The sequence below is a fragment of the Dermacentor variabilis genome, chromosome 4 (genome assembly GCF_050947875.1).
Source record: "Dermacentor variabilis isolate Ectoservices chromosome 4, ASM5094787v1, whole genome shotgun sequence".
NCBI classification, from domain to species: Eukaryota; Metazoa; Arthropoda; class Arachnida; order Ixodida; family Ixodidae; genus Dermacentor; species Dermacentor variabilis.
In genome coordinates this window covers 182,586,230-182,603,902 of record NC_134571.1, presented here as the reverse complement: position 1 = coordinate 182,603,902, position 17,673 = coordinate 182,586,230, and the positions used below count along the sequence as shown (strand labels likewise).

The window sequence follows — 17,673 nt, the reverse complement described above, 5'->3', positions numbered from 1 at the left end:
ACATGACTTGTAACCTATTTGGATATCATCCACGTATACGGAATAAAACATTGTACGAGGTATGATAGTATGGAGCGAATTCAATTTTAGAAGGAATAAAGTACAGCTCAGCACTCCACCTTGTGGCACACCTGTTTCCTGAGTAAATAGACGAGATAGGACATTACCAAAACGAACATGAAATGTGCGGTTGCACAGATAACTTTGAATCACCTTTAGCAAGTTGCCTCGGATTCCCATTCCAGCTAGATCACGAAGAATTCCGAAACGCCAAGTAGTATCGTATGCTTTCTCCATGTCTAAAATACTGATAAGAAAAACTGTTTGTGCACAAAGGCATCCCGGATATTTGTCTCGATACGGACAAGTTGATCTGTTGTGGATCTATGTTCCCTGAAGCCACACTGCAAGGGATCTAGTATCTTGTTACTTTCAAGAAAATGCACCAAGCGACGGTTAGTAATTTTCTCAAAAAACTTACATAGGCAGCTTGTTAGGGCTATAGGCCTATAGCTGCTGGCCAAAGACGGGTCCTTGCCCTCTTTCAGAATAGGGATTATGACTGCTTGCTTCCAGGCTGACGGGATGTAGCTGGCAGAGAATATGGCGTTAAAAAGGGAGAGGAGTGTTTTGTGTGCTTCGGGATGCAGGTGTTGAATCATCTGGTAAATTATTCGATCGGTTCCAGGAGCTGATTTATTACAACTATGTAGTGCAGCCTGAAATTCAGCCATATTGAAAGGACGGTTGTAGGATTCATTGCTCTTTGCTTTTAGGTCCAGAGGCAGTCTCTCAGCTTGTTTCTGGTATCTAAGGAATGCATCGGAGTAATGCAATGGGCTAGAAATGTTTTCAAAATGTGCCCCCAGAGAGTCAGCTTGGTCCTGAAGAGTGTTTCCTTGTGTGTTTACTAATGGTAGAGGATGAGTTTGCCGACCTTTGATTTTATTCACTCTGTTCCAGGCTTTTCGTTCGTCAGTATAAGAGTTAATGCTAGAAATATATCTCTGCCAGCTTTCCCTTTGGGCACGGCGCCGCGTTCTTCTACCCTCAGACTTTATTTTCTTGAAAATAATCAAATTCTCCGTAGTTGGAGAGTCTCTAAGGTTGTTCGAAGCTTTATTTTGATTTCTACGCGTTGTTTTGCAGTCATCGTTCCACCATGGAACACGTCGCTTACAGGATGATCCATTTGTTACGGGGATACATACTGACGCCGCATCAACTATGAACGACGTGAAATATGCCACTGCATCTTCGATAGAAAGATCACTGATATCATTCCAAGTCAAATGTCATCTCCCTGTATCGTGTCCAGTCGGCACAATCGACTTTCCACCGGGAGACATGTGGAGAGCACTCATCACCTTTTGTTAGTTTTATGACAATGGGGAAATGATCGCTCCCGTAGGGATTCTCAATTACGTTCCACTCCAGATGCGGCAAGAGTAAACTCGATGCGATGCTTAAATCGATAGATGAGAATGTTTTGTTTGCGACACTGTAAAATGTAGGATCTTTCCCATTAAGCAAGCAAGCATCTGTAGTGAGGAGGAAGTTTTCAACTAAGCGTCCTCTGGCGTCACAACGACGGCTTCCCCAAAGGGTGTTAACAGTGTGCATTAAAATCTCCAACGACAATGTACGGTTCGGGCAGTTCATAGATAAAGGTGTGAAATTCTGTTTTTGAAAGTTGGTAGTTCGGGGGGATGTATACAGAGGTAATTGTGATCAGTTTATTAAACAGTACCGCACGGACTGCAACTGCCTCTAGAGTTGTTTTAAGCTGTAGTTGCCGGCAAGCAACACCCTTATCTACTATTATTGCCACGCCGCCAGACGACGTGAGCGCGTCGTTGCGGTCTTTTCGATAAACGGTATACTGCCGGAGAAAGTTCGTGCGTGAAGAATTAAGATGTGTTTCTTGGACACACAGGACCTTTCGACTGTACTTGTGTAAGAGTTCCTTAATGTCGTCTAGGTTGTGGAGTAAACCCCTGACGTTCCATTGTATAATCTGTGTATCCATAATGTATGTGTTTTGTGCTGTGTGTCTAAGATATATGGGTTAGATTATCTCACGAGACCTTTCCAGGCCCCGTGAAACGAGATCTCTCTATCTTCCGGGCGCGCTCAAGGGAGCTGCGCTGTTCCTTCGGCGTCTGAGACGCCGCATTTGTACTTGTATCCATCACCTCGTCTGAGGCGGTGGATAGTGCCTGCGCAGCGGGCTCGTTCGCAGGGGTGACGGGCCTATCTGCACGCGCAGTGGCCTTGGGTCCAACAGGCTCGAGGGTGTGCTGGTCCTGCTTTGTGGGGGCCGGTACAGAGCTGGATGTTCCAGCCGGGCGGGCTGATGGCGTGACCGCCGTCACACTCCGTGTGACTGGGGCGGCCGCCGAAGGATGTAGCGCTGCCCCCCGGCGCGCCACATCGGTGTAGGATGGACTAAATTGATTGATCGATAAGCGTTTGCGCGCCTCTTGGAAGGAAAGGTTCACTTTTACTTTGATTTCGATTATTTGTTTTTCTTTTTTCCAGGATGGACAAGAGCGAGATTATGCGGGGTGATCTCCTTCACAGTTAGCGCAACGGATGGTGGATTTGCGAGTGTCGGACGAGTGCTCATTTGATGCACATTTTGCACAAGTAGTGCGCCCTCGGCAGCTTTGCGAACCGTGCCCGAACCGCTGACACTTGAAGTATCGCCGTGGGTTAGGAATGTATGGCCTTACACGGAGTTTGCAGTATCCTGTTTCTATTGAGTCTGGTAAGTTGCTAATTCTAAAAGTGATGATTATGTGCCTTGTTGGTATTTCTTTGTCATCTCGCCTTATTTTTATCCTTTGTACCTTGACAACGTTCTGCTCTTGCCATCCTTCCAGTAATTCGCTTTCGGTAAGTTCGATAAGATCATCTTCCGAGATGACACCGCGCACTGTGTTCATCGACCTGTGTGGTCCCACAGAAACGGGAATGTCCCCAAACGCTACAAGTTTTGAAAGTTTGTCATACTGTGGCTTGTCGCGAACTTCCAGTAGAAGATCACCGCTTCCCATCTTCGTTACTTTATAACCCGGGCCTATTGCTTCAGTGATAGATTTGGCAACTAGAAATGGTGATATCATTCGGACTGTCTTCGTTTCGTGCTGACTATGGACAACATGGTATTTCGGAAAGGACACTTTCGGTTGCATGAAAAAGTTGAATTGTTCATCGGTGCGCCCCCTCTTCAAGGAGCGATCAGGTAATGGGGGAAAAGCTTCTGCCATAAAAGATTGGAAAATTCGGCGGCGATGGTGGCCACCCACCACGGAGCCCAACTAGGGGACGCTACAAGATTGGAAGCTTGAAGACGCCAGCCATGCATCGCCACAATAACCTACTATAGAATACCCAAGGTTGGAGGTTAATACCAGGTTAACCCTTGCCGCCAGGAACTACGGAAGTAAAAGAAGTGAGGAGAAGACAGGAAAGATGCAAAAGTGGGAGAGAAAGACGAAGATTGGAGAGGAGGACAGGAAAAGGCGACTGCCGATTTCTTCCAGGTGGGTCAGCCTGGAGGTGCCGTCTATGCGAAGCAGAGGCCGAAGAGGTGTGTTGCCTCCGCCGCGGGGCCTTAAAGGTCCAAACACCCAGCATCGGCTCAACCTCCAGGATTCCCCTTTCCCCAGACACGGTTAAGCCGCGCACGGCTACACACGGGAGGGTCCAACCCTCGTGGGCTCGCGTACGTGGTGTCGTAACACACCAAACGCCTGCTGACGCAGACGCCCCTGCGGGGTTAGGCAAGTACTGAAAAAAAGTTTTGTTACATGAAAAATAGTTTCCCCACTGTCTCGTATTTGCACTCAAGGAAGGAAAGGTGTCGTTTCTATGACGCACCTTTCAGGCGCTGTTGAACTAAACCAGTGAGGAATGAACCATGATACGCAAACAAGACTAGCTGAGCATGAATATTGGTAAAATGAAAATAAACATCAGCATTGTGTTGTTGCAGAAACGCACATCATACCATAATACGGCCAGCCTGATGCACGTATGAAGTAGTACATTTTTCTTGGAAAGGAAAGAAGAAAAGAGAAAGAAAGAAAGAATGAAAGGAAGGAAGGAAGAAAGAAAGAAATATGGACATAATGCAGCAGAGCAGGAACAAAATGCACATGCTTGTTTGTTACTAATAGCCCAAACCTGCTGCTTCAGTTGAACAGAAACTTCACATAATAACTACGTGAATTGATGAAATTTCATTAAAATCCCAGTTTTCATGTGGCTGCTTACCTTCATATTCAGTGCCTCCGCTACTTTGACGACTTTCTGCGTGTACTTTTGATCGGTGAGAATCTGTGTACTGTCGCTGTCTTCGGCCAGGTAACGTAGCTCGTCTTCAAAAAAGACAATGGAGAGGTGATCAGGTCAATATTCTTCGCAGATAACACCATAACTTGTCCATACAAACCAGGGAACCATTCCTTAGGTTTATATTATTTTCCAAAGTGTGGAACACACATCGGCATTTGAGTTAATGCTGCACTTCAATGCATAAAAGAGCGTATTGGTAAAAAAATTGCAGAACAACAGTTCACTTTTACGGAACGAATGATGGCGCATATCGCCAAACTAGTATCTTTCTGGAACTTAATTCCAAGTGCACGCGCTTTGAAATATTACCGACTACAATTCGCAAACTCAAATACGTGACGGAAAGCTAATAATCAAAAAAATGTTGCGGAATTTTTTATTAGTTTAACCTGTGTTGCAATTTCTCGTCCAAGTGATGTCCACCTCTCTCTCGGATGCAGCTCATGTATGCGCGTGTGTGTGCCTGTGTGCATGTGAATGTGTAAAAGCAGGTTGGCTGCATTGGTGTAGCGTCAAAAATGATAACGTTGGATGGGTATACACCTTTTTTACTTTCCAAAAGTTTTGGCTAGTGGGCCTGCCTTCATCAGAATGACGAGTAAAAGGTAGTGCGCAGGCTTTTAAAACTATTTCTAAAATATTGCTGAAATGCGCTGGAAGATTTGGCAGTGTTATGGCTGTCGATGCCGAGGATACTCAAAATACAAGATTCAACCGCGTGCGAAATAATCACAAGCATAACGTGCAACACTAATCGCCATATGAGCATTACGCATATCAAACAGAATTTATATAGGAAGTGCGCACGTACATTTGTTTTGCTTTAAAAGAAATTGACAGAAAGCGCATATGGCAAGGCAAGCACAGGTGAAGAGATCCATGGGATTAGAAGCAAATACAAAAGTTCGAGCAATGCGGTACATGAAAAATTCGTAAAGGGTACTGAATGTATAAAATAACACAATAACGCTGTTCGACGTTCCAAGAAAACGCGAACACGTTATTATAAACTTGACATTAGCATGACGTTATTGTAGTTAGCTTTCCTATCATGCCGGCGAAATATCGAGAAACGCAATGAACTGAGGTTAGGTATGGGATGGCAGGCTTGCGAGTTTGCCTCTGTTGTGCCTGACACCCGAGTGCTGAATTTTGAGGTGAATTAAGATTCGCGACTTTCCCTTCCTTTCATGATGCCAGCAAAAACTGGATTTAAGCATCACTTCTCTGATTTCATCAAAGGAGTCACCTGACATTTTGACATGCTTTGATGGGGGTACTTTGGCAAGGGTTGTGGCGTGAGATTTACGATTGTGCTTTCATTTCAGTGTGGCAGTCAATTTTTTCGCGGATGTAGAGTAAGCCAAGATGAGTTTCACCTCAGATATGTTCGGAGTTGTGCGATTGGCGTTGGCATCGACCTGCTTTAGCTGGTCCACATGCTTTATGGCCGTATCAACTATTTGCGGTCGATATTTCAAAACAACGACGTATTTTGGTTATTGGCCGTTTGACAGGAAGTCATCACGATTGGAGCATAACCTGTTAATTCTATGCGTCTTGCTATAGGGTACTTGCGTCTGACAATGCCGGATGTGACTGCTCTGAAAGTTTATGAGCGGGTAGCTGTAGGTCGGTTTACAGAAAAGTTTTGTGGATAGCCATCTTTTTAAGACTGTCAGGGTAACGCCAAAAACATTTACAGCTGGGGATGAGTAATGATAAGAAAAGGTAACGCACGGATGGGCTTCGTTGTAGTTGATATTCGAACATCGTAAGCTTGCCTCAGCAGTTGCGACTTACCATAGGGCGAACTGATTTTGTCTTGACTAAAACGTATGGTAAATTATTGTATACAAAATTGCTTAATTCGAGGATGAACTTCATGAGATTACCAACAGTATCAATATCAATGGGTTGATCGAGCTCTTATTCCGCATTTGCCTTCATGACAGCGTAAGGGCTTCGCTGTGCGGCATATTTGCATACAGGGACGTGAACTGAGGTGTCACCAGAATGCTACTATCGGGAATTTCGGCGTCCAAAATTATTTCCCTTAAATTATCTCTATCCGTTGTAAATTATGAAAAGTATCCGGAACCTTCGGCTCTATAACATAAAACTATTCTGATCTCCAGGCGTAAAAATTACGGAACCACCTACGCGAGCACAGGGCGGTAACCAACAGCTTTGTTTCAAAAGCATAGTCAAACGCTCTGCTCATTTATAAGAGCTAACATTTGTTTACTTTTAAAGTTGATAGCACCGCCAACATTGAGGAGCTTTCCTTATTTCCATGGCTTACCAGAGGCGAGGAGCAAGTTCACGTGGAGGGCGTTCCGATTTGGTGAAGCCAGAGCAGTGAAGGTAGATAACTGGATGAGGAGAGTAGTGCCGGTGTCAATTGGTCTGCTTATGCTTACTTAACTTGCGGTGGCTCGTCGAAAATAGTGGCGGTGTGGAACGGCACTCTAAAAATGCCGCTAGAATGGATCTTTAGCTACGATGAGTTGGCATGAAGATCTCAACGGTGCTGGGTGGATCACCGCCCTCTGCACCCGTATAAATCAGGGGACGAAGAGCAAGCCATTATGAGATGGCCAATGGGGCACCATGAACAAGCCGCCTGGCTATCACACTGCCAAGGGACTGGCTAAAAATCTTTTGTCGCAACTAACTGCCGCTTCGCGACTTTCGAAGCTCCTCAAGCAACAGATCAAAATTATCGCGCACTCTAAGGGAGGCCTCAACGTATCCAAAGCAGACGTAGTACTCCTAGCTCAAGCCCTGGTCATGGCGGTGGCCCTGTCTTAGCAGCAAGCGAAGAAAGACACCGTGTACCCAAATAAGGTACAGAATACTTTATCTCCAAGCATACTGAACAAACACATATTCTGAACCGCTCCCAACCGGCTCAAATCCAGACGGGGGCGCCAAAGGTTTCTGAAAATTTCAAGGTAAACAAGATGACGATCAAAAATAACAAAACCGTCACAATGTGGTAGTGAAACTGCGCTACCTTCCAGGGGCGCAATGCTCCGTTAGGTCAGCTCGTCAGGTTGGTGGGAGGCAAGCCACATCTCATCTTAGTGAAGGAGACGCTCGCCGAGAAGGAGATCCCTCTATCGAGCTATCGTACAAGTAGGGTACAAAAGTGAAACGGGGAGAGGCATTGCCGCCTTAGTTAAAAAGAAGGTCTCCTTTGTGGAGCACACTGTTCAAATATATTGGAGCACACTAAAAGCGCAACTGATCCAGATCGTGCCCGCTAGATCTAGGAACACGAATGTCTTTATTCCTAACGTCTATAGTCCACCTGTGCATAGGAATATAGACTCTCTTGCACTAATTTATTGCGCAATCAAGGCAGCCAAATACACGCCCCCCTTAATAGCGGGGACTTCAATGCTCCCAACACGGAATGCGAAGACGGGTTTAACAGCAAGAAGGGCACAAACAGCCGAATATATTTCCGATTCTAACCACACTTTTGTTGCGGATCCTAGGTTTCCCACCAAAAGGGTTATTTCGGGCAGTCGAGACACAACGCATTCGCATTCTTCCGATATATTGGGGGCACGTGAGGTAATCTCCAGGAGGACTCGGGTAGTGATCCCTACGTTCTCGAAATCGCGGTGCAGGTCAAACCCAAACCTCCGCTCAAGTGCGAATAGGTCGATTGTGATTTTTTCCGAAAATTTCGAGCCGAAACGGGCCTCTCAAGCTAATCCTTCAAATATCTAACTGCCAATATTACCTAGGACATCAAAAACGCGACCAATGAAATCATCACACATCTTGAAGTCCCCAAAATTGACTCGCAGTTGGCGCATGTCCCGGAGGCTAAACACGCTCTCTCAGAGAGGTGGAAAATGCAGAAATTACGAGCACTGCGAGCTAAACTAGCGTCGATAACCATGGAAATATACTGGTATTCAAGGCAGCCGGCTCCGCAACAGTGGGGCGAGACGTTCAACGTAACGGATGGTTGTATGAAAAAAGGTAGTAAGTGGAATCTTCTTAAAGTCCTCCTGAACGACAAACCGTAAATGAGTGTGTTAAATCTCGCCGTCGATAGGCTCATACATAAGCTGGTCATCTCGGGCCTCAAGAACGAAGCAATTGTCAACGACCTGACGCAAACCTACCTAGCCGCCAAGGAAGAACATTCGCAAGGCAGAAACGCGAGAGTGGCATACACGGGTCCAGAGAGGCCAGAATTAAACGAACCCTTCACAATTTCGAAAATAGGACACGTACGTGGTCACCAAGAAACTCCTTCGATCCTGGAGGCCAAGGCCATCGATATCCTAACGGCAGAGATAAACGACGTGTGGAGCTCGGGACAGGTGCCGTCGGAATGACGTACTGCTAAGGTGGTGTTCATCCCCAAACCAGGGAAACTTCCGCACATAAATAACTTGCGCCCCATGTCTCTAGCATCGTATAGCTGCAAAGTGGTCGAGCATCCATTGCACAATCAAACGGTTGATCACATAGAAAACCACTAACAATTTAGGCATAATCTAATAGGCTTTAGAAAGAGAGTCTCCATGCAGGACGCGATGCTCCTCCTGAATAGATTCACATTCGACGAGACGCGGGACCTCCAAGGAACCATTGCACTCGACCTCACAAAGGCCTTTGATAACGTGGCCGACGAACACAGCTTGAACGAAATTTCTTCTCTCAGCCTGGTGCGGAAATTATTTAATTTCACGCTATCGTTCCTATAAGAAAGGAAAGCGCTCCGTCGACTGGGGACGATCTCGGCCGGCCGTTACGAACTGGGCGACTGGGGAACCCCGCAGGGTTCGGTCCTATCCCCGCTACTACGCAATATCGTCATGCATAACCTGTGCGAAACGCTGGCCGAACTCCCGAAAATAGGCCATGCAATCTGGGCAGATGGAATCAAAGTACGGTCCCCGGGGGATGTCTGGCAGATCTAGAGCAATCTCTCCAGCCGGCTATAGAAATAACCGAATAATTTCTTACATGCACAGGTTTCTAGGCTTCACCGACCAAATCCGAACTCCTTCACTTCAGACAGTCCAGGCAGGGCGTTAGGAAACCCGAGCCTCTGGAAATGCTGCCAGTCAAAATTGCGACATGAGAAGGACACCCCATTTCTAGGGTGAACTGTATCAAAATTTTAGGAATTTTAATCAACGCTTGGGGCTGTAATATGCAGAAGCTCTCAACATGCTAGGCGAGCAGGCGAGCTGTATACTCAAGGGAAGACTCAAGGAGTACCATTTACTTAGGGTCTTCCAAGCTCTTTTCACCAGTCATGTTACACACACGGCATGGAATGGAACAAAATTGAAGAGAACAAACTCGACACGCTCATCAGGTCTGGCGTCACAAGAATACCCAGTATTGCACAGTCCGCTAGCACAGTAAAACTGCTCGAACTCGGAATGCACAACACCAAACGTGAATAATTTGGAGAACAGTTTATTGCTCAGATCTCCAGGCTTTCATCAACTAAGCCGGGCATTAGGATTCTTGAAGAAGATGGTGTACTCCCTATACTGGCTCGACAGATACCCCCTTATAAATCATCCCGGGAGCGTATAAAGGTAGAGCCCGTACCACGGCACATACACCAGATATATAACGAAGGTCACAGAAGATCACGAGCTAGAGCCATCCTTCAGGGAATCGGTCCTTACGCGGCAGATGCTATATTTGTCGACGCCGCCAAATACGGCAGCGAAGACAGGTTTGCAATCTCGGTCGTTGACACGCGCCTATAACTTATCAGTGTCGCGTCAATCTACAGTAAATACGTGAACGAGGCTGATGAAACCGTGATAGCCTTGGCTCTTCAAGCCTCAAAAGTCCCGACGACCATTTTCTCTGACTCGCGGACGGCAGTCAGGGCTTTCTCGTCTGCTCTAGTTTTTAAACACGAAGCTGCCATCGTCAACTGATCCCTTCGTAGTACTACGGGTGAGGAAACTGCAGGGACATAGCTTAGCAATTGGTTCCCAGCCCACGTGAACGATATAACTAAGGAAGCGGGTTGCAACCCTAACGAGCAGGCCAACTCCCTGGCGCGCTGATTCACGAACCGCGCCCGAGATAGCCGTCCAGCTCACCCAAAGAGATGCGCCTTCAAAAATCCCTTTACCACCTATCGCAAAATTACGTCCCATTAAAGACAAAGGAAGAGGGAATTGCCTCCCGCAAGCCCGAAACTGAATAGGGCTCAGGCCGCTATTTTCAGGCTCTTACAGACGAGATCGTATTTCACGCCACGAGCACTTAGTTGGATAGAATCAAACTTGCTGCAGTTGTGCTCCAAGTGCAGTCACGCATGCTGTACCTTTTACCACATGCTCTGGCTGTTCCCGTACAACGCAGGCTCCGGACTTCCACACAAGTCCAAGTAGGACGCCTTGCTGAATAGCTCGGAATTCACGCACCAACTACCGGCCGTCCAGAGTGCCCATGACGTCGCAGAGAGTCACTACCTCCCGGTCCCGACGTGGGCGGTGCCACCAACTTGATTGGGGTGCCTTCAGATCCCTCCAGTCAAGTTTCTCAGAACGCTTCAGTAAAGTTCTTGTCATTGTCAAGAGGTGGGTGAGCGATGTCGCATATGTACCGAAAGGGCTCCTTAATGGTACGCTGTCACGCAAAAGGATTTATTACACGGAAATAAATCGATGCTCAGGGCAGCTCCGAGCAGCCAGTGCGAGAACCATTGTCGGGTAGCCATCTTTTTTTCCTTTTAGAAGAGGGCAGTCTGAGGCTATTTAGAACAGAATTCACTTTTGTTAGGCATACTAACACATCTTGAACGCGTACACGTACCTTTGACGCGGTGAGCTTTCGCGGTTTTGTGACTTCGCGTAGCAGACAAGCGATGTGGGCAGAGTGCGAAAGCTTTGAACTAATGGCAAGGGCTAATGGCGAAAAAGGCGTAAAATTAGCGCTAATTATTTGTCTTTCATTCGTGGTAGTCATGTATATTCGAGGTGCTCACGTCATACTGCGGCTTTCGCGACGTCGCGTGGGAGACAAACGAAGTGGCGGTGGCCTAAAAATTTTTGCACAGTCTTCGAGGGCTGATTGCCATATTGGAAGAGAAAGAAAGTGAGACAGCGTTATGTTATAGCGCGTGGTACTAACAACACAGTCCACATACGTAGATTTATTTTCAATTGCAGTGCCTATACCAGAAATAACGGGGCGCCCCGGTTCATTTCCCTAACGCATCTGGGACAGGATATAAGTCGTAGGATTGAAAAGGGAAGGTGTACGCCGCGAAAAAAGCGGCAAAAAAGATGGCAGCACTGTCGATTTGATAAAGCATCTCAAAAATATTGCTCCGACGCCGAAGGAAGCGCAAACGGAAGCCACATGGCCAGCACAGCAGGTACAATTTAGTCTCAAAGTGTTGCACCGGCAGCCGCTGGGTCATGACAGTGAACCCCGTCTTCGTCGTTTTAGTTTGCTAGTCGGCTACTTTCATGCGAGCATACGTCGCCGGGAATCAAACGCCGTGCCTCAGCAAGCCATTGTGGTGCAGTGCTCACAGTCATGTAGTTTTTCAAAGAAGAAGCGGTAATAACATCCGCTTTTGTTCGGACTGACGATGCAGCACAGTCGGCGGCATAAATTTGAATATATGTGGCATCCGAAATTAGTCGTAGGATCCTGTAGGGAGCTGAATAACGCGACAAAAATTATTTGTGTAGGCCAAAATGACGAGAAGCTGACAACAGGAGCAAGAGGGAACCAGAAGAAAACTAAAACTCTATAGGGTGCCTGCTGCAGTGGGACTTTCGGTAAGCCTCGGAATTCCTCGGTGGATGCGTGCAATCTGACAGGCCTGGGCAGCGAGGTATATTGCTTATTGGAGACAAGTGCTAGTCGACTGTAGTGCATTGGAATATACGTTGTCCAGATACAAAATTTGATCACGGCGAAAAAGTACGTAAAGCGGCGATTAACGAGCTACCTCATGGCGGGTGGGCTATATGTTAAAGTAACATACGGCCGAACGATGTCCTAGTAGCGGTGCTCTACGGCACCGTACAGAGCAGTCATGTCACTCAGTATTCTGTGGAGGCGTTCGGTAAGGCCATTTCCTTGATGGTGATAAAGGGGCGACTGAGCGGGCTGTATAGCCTGGTTGATGAATTTCTTCAATGAGTTTCCATAAGTAGCAGCATTTGTGATTCCTGTGTATAACGCGACGAGTGCCGTGGTGCAACAGAATTCTGGGCTTTTATGGGCGAAAACTACGATTTGTTTATGAGGTACGCCGTGGCGGGGGACTCCGGATTACTTTTCACCAGCAGATTATCTTTCACTGGCGCCAAATGCACTGGATATGCGCAATCTTTTCGATGCGATGAAACATTGTGCAGAAGGAATACCCGTGACGCCCGTGGCCTAGCAGATTGCCAAGGATGGTGCAGCGGTGGAGGGGGTGGCCTTATCACCCGCAAAAGACACGCATTTGGTGCAATGGACATTGGAAAATGGTCAAGTAGATCGAGTCCTACACCAAAAAAGAAAAAAAAGTTGGGTAGAAATTTTAATCGGCTGAAGAACACTAGGGGGAAGCGTGGAAGGGAGTTAGCAGCGTTGTCCTACGTCTCAAGCGCAAATGTATCGGCGCAAAAGACGCTGAAGGCCGGGCCAGAAGAAACAAGCAGACTCAGTCACAGGTGCAGGTAATGCTGAAGTGCCGAGTGGTACGCTCGTCGCGCAGTCAATAGAGGGTGATAGACTGAATGTGCGCAGGAACGACTAAAAAGTTGCGGCGCCATCAACATGCAAATTCCCGTCTGTGAACTAGAGGGATTCGCTCTATAGAGAGACAAGGAGAGAGTGCCTTGGTGTAAACGTTCGGATTTATATTGCGTACTCCTGCAATCGCTATGCCCAGCCAAGTTGAACTGGAAGTTCCTTCAGCAACAACAGTCAGCATGGTGAATGGTGATCAGCAATCACATGAAATGAGCGACCATGCAAGTACGGACGCAATCTCGCGACTACGCAGACTCTTAAGAACACCCTAATTCGTTTATAAAGTAACTGGGTTTGGGGACGAAAGCAGCCCGTTAGCATAAGCGAGCTCGCCTTCTCAATCACTCAGGGTCTGAGCTAGAACAGTGCTGACGTCGTATCCACTAGCGTCTCTAAAGACCTCCGTGGGTGCAGAAATGTGGCGTGGGGATAAAATTGGGGAGTCTGAGAGGCGTTCAACGAGCGTAATGAAACCGTTTTCTTCCTTTTAACAAAGTGACATCCTTCATCAGAAACTCGGTGCGAGGACGAGGAATGTCAGGAAAATTTTAGCAAAGTGTTGGTAGTACGAGGACAAGCCAATATAGCTTTGAACCGAGCACGGACGAAGGTGCGGACAACGCCACATTTGCCACGTTCACGCTGAATCGGCTAAGTGTTGAGGATGGGTCCAAGGACAGTGATCTCGTGGCAACCGAAGCTATATTTTGACGCATTTCACTGAAGGTTGGTGGCAAGGAAAATAGCAAGCACAGTCGCAAGCACAGACGGTACGTTTCAAATGTTGGGGCAAAATTGAATAGATCGTTGAGATACGAAAAGCAAATTGGCAGTTCCAAACCTACTAGAAGAGTGTCCATCTTTCACTCGAATGCGTTGGTGGGTTTCAGACGCCGAAGGGCTATAACTCGGAATACGTAAAGACTTCCTTGTGTAATAAAAGCAGTCTTCTCGTTGTTCTTCTCGGAAACAGGAATCGGCCAGTATTACGAATGGAAGCCAATAAATGAAAAATAAAGTGCACCATAAAAACAATAAGAGCAGGTTAGATGCGAGACAAAGAAAGGGGACTTTTTCGGCAACCTTGTTTATATGGTGGTAGTCAACGCAAATCCACGTGTACCGGTTTCATTCACGAGGATGACTTGCCAGGTACACGGGTAAGCCCAATGTTTCACGAAGTTATCTGGCACCTTTGTCACTTCGCTCACCTCGATTTCCACCTCGGCAACAGAAACACAATACGGAGCTCGATGGATGGGAGTTACAATACTAGTGGTAATGTGTGGGAGGCGGCGCAAAGAGGTGGCCGCCGTACCCACGGTATATTTAGGCAGGCCAGCCATGCTCCCGCGGGATCTAGGGAGAGGCTAGCACCGCAGCCACTCAGGTCAAACGGGCTAGCGTGTTCTTTTCTCGTGCTGACTACACGTGAAGCCATCTTCTTCTTCGCTTCCTTTGGAGGTGATAGTCGCACCGCTACAGGGCCCCCCTCCTAGTGGGAAGTGCGATTCAAATAAAGTCCTACGGTAAAGTCCAGGAAAATTGAGCAGATCATGTCATCGTTGGCAGTACCAGATCCAAGCAATCTGAAAGAGATGTACTAAGCAGCACCGGCAACCTACGCTGTGAGCGAGGCGCAGCTACTGTGATACTATAGTGGGAAGTCGCCCCACAGCTGCTGCTTCCGGTGGAAGCTCGAAAGCGGATAGCATCAGGGTCGCGGTGGTCGGTGAACGCATCGCCAAGGTTGTGCTTGTGACGTCAACGTGCCTGCAAGAGTGAAATTTGCTCCTAGTGGGTGGGAAAGCCTTTGTATAGGTAACCAGTGAGGTGTCCCTGAATGGACAGCGGATAGCTTGCAAGGACGTCCAAGAAAAGAGAGCCGTGTGCCGTAGAATAGCTCGAAACGCTTAGGTTCGGTCCAGTGCCTGCTTTGGAAAGCATCGTCGTGCAGCGGACTTGGATCTGGGGAGCAGGCTCACGAACATAAAAGAGGTCTGATTCTGGGGCCGGCGCGTGCTGACCATGGGTACCCGGTGGACGCAGGCAATGTGGGACGACAAGCCGCGGAATGACGCGGCGGTTGAAGTTGCGAGAGCAATTTTTAGTGACCACTCACGGTGACATAGTGAGCAAAGACGGCTGCCCGAAAGTCGTCATAGCAGTCGGGTCCCGGAAAGGGCAGCCGGAGCCTGGAACCTAGCCGGAGCCTGGAACCTATCCGGAGCCTGTAACCTTGTTGAGAAAGAAATGACAGGCCATCTAGATCAACCAGATGCCCGGCATGTCGAAGTAGAACTTCCAGACATCGTACAACTGCGGTACGTCTGCCAGACTGCGTGACGCCACGTCACTTGCCTTAGTAGAGTCGGTGTGCTGACACGGACATGTCTGGGCTCGGTCGGCCGGTTCACCAATTTATGGTTTCATGCTGACTTGGCAGGGCTCGCTTGTCCGGGTCATCAATTTGTGGGCGGTGGTGTGAAGAGGTAGCCGCGGTATCCACTTGTATCCGCAGCAACATACGAGGCGCGCTGCCAAAACGGGCGTTCTTTGAGGATGAGAAATTTCCGCGTGAATGGTATACAGAAAAATAACGGCAAGGTTTTTGTTTGCAATATTCACGCGAATAATAAGAAAAAGCAAGTAACAACAACACCTGGCTGTAAAGTTAACACACAAGATTTCAGCACGTCAGAACGAACGTATATGCCTCCATTCCGTTCGTGTACATCTGCAGTTATTCTTTCTTGCTTATTTTCGTTTGTATTCGCGAGAATGATATTGCGACCGTCATTATCTTACAAGCGCGAAATGTTCAAGCCATGGCTAACTGATCGAAGAAGGCAACACTGTAGGTTAAATGAGGCGTACAATTCCCAACTGCCTAGCGTGTAGGCCCGCAGCTTTCCCAGAAAAACTACGGGGTCAGTTACCCCCCCCCCCCTTTTCGTCCATCTCATTAGCTCCAGTATAACCGCTGTCCAAAGCTGCAGAAAGGCCGAAGACACCACTGGGAGCTGTCAAGGTCGCCTGCTTTGTGCGATGCTTAGAGGGGTGTTGATACGGCGGCGCGACTGACCATTCTGAATAGCTAACCGGGAGCGCTAGTTTTCGGATGCCAAGAGACAAGCAAACGCGACGAGCGGATGATACGCGACTCGGGGCCTCTCGGTAAGCGCGGAAACTTTTCCCTTTTTTATTTTTACACACGAGTTTTGCAAGTTGTTCAAATTCAGCGAAAATATATCGTGTACCTAGGCGCGTTCAAGATAACGTGCATGCGTGAGATTCGGGAAACAAGAATTTAGGGCCACCAAAAATTGTCACTATATCGCGCAATCTACAACAATTTAGCGGATCTCTTAGGCATGTAGGGCCCTCTGGGCCGGACTTATCGGCAATAAGGTAGCCTTGCTGCCTGCTGCGGGACTATCTTAATGAGCTATGTAAAATGCTCGGTTGCGGTAGCCGGATGTTGAAATCCCCCGCCCGCCGTTTTTTTTTTACATTCTCCAGTGCACCACATCTGCAGGCTTGGAGTGACGACTGACACTGACTAAAGATGTCGAGAGTGAGTGGGGCTATACAAATCCACTTGCAACCAAATTAGGAAGGCCCACTATGCTTGAACAAACGCACTCCCTCACCAGAACAGGAATTGGCCTCGATGGTGCAGTATTCGGGCACAACCTCCCTAATGATAAATAATATCTACAATTAACCAATGGCCCTCAGTTCTCAGCATCTGCGGAGCACCTGACGAAGGCGGTGGTCAGACCTGTTATCCAGCAGAGGGTGCTAAGAATCTCTAGTTCCGGAAAGGGCGCCAATGGAAAGTGACCCTTGCAACGTTTAACACCCGAACCCCCTCGAATGAGGCTAGCGTAGCAGGACTCTTTGTGGAACTATCAGACGTTGTTTCCGATATTATTGGCCTCAGTGAGATTAGAAGAACTGGTGAGGCTTGCATATTGCTAAACAACAGCCATGTCCTCTGCTATAGAGATGTACCTGATAAGAACTAATACTAAGTAAGATTCCAAATCCATAAGGACATAGTGGGCAACATTGAAGAATTCTACAGCAATAACGAGAGGGTAGCAGTAGTCGTAATCAAACTTAATAAGAGGAATAGAATAACTGTAGTGCAAGTGTACACTCGCACATCTAGTCACGACGATGAGGAAGTAGATCAGTTTTATGCAGATGGTGAATTAGCGATGAGAAAAGTGCAAATCGGTATACGGTAATAATGGGTTACTTCAGTGCAAAAGTGGGCAAAAAGCAGGCGGCTGGACATGCAGTTGCTAACTACGGCGTCGATTCCAGAAATGCTAGAGGAGAGATGCTGGTAGAATTCGCAGAAAGGAATACGCTTCGAATAATGAACACCATTTTCAAGAAGCGTAGCACCAGAAAGTGGACCTGGAAAAGCCCTAATGGTGAAACAAGAAATGAAATTGATTTCATACTTTCTGCTGGTCCCAGCGTAGTGCAGGATGTAGAAGTGATAAGCGGCATAAAGTGCAGTGA

The 17,673-nt window shown here is 47.5% G+C and overlaps 1 protein-coding gene across 4 annotated transcripts in view; it reads right to left on the bottom strand.

Annotated features, from left to right (window-relative positions):
• The window catches only part of LOC142579983 (uncharacterized), a 105,417-nt gene that overhangs the window by 69,509 nt on the left and 18,235 nt on the right, over window positions 1-17,673 (bottom strand). For all 4 annotated transcript variants that reach the window (XM_075690685.1, XM_075690686.1, XM_075690683.1 and 1 more), the window contains one exon: window positions 4,282-4,385. In XM_075690685.1, the coding sequence (XP_075546800.1) occupies window positions 4,282-4,385 (104 nt within the window). The remainder of the gene's footprint in view (window positions 1-4,281; window positions 4,386-17,673) is intronic.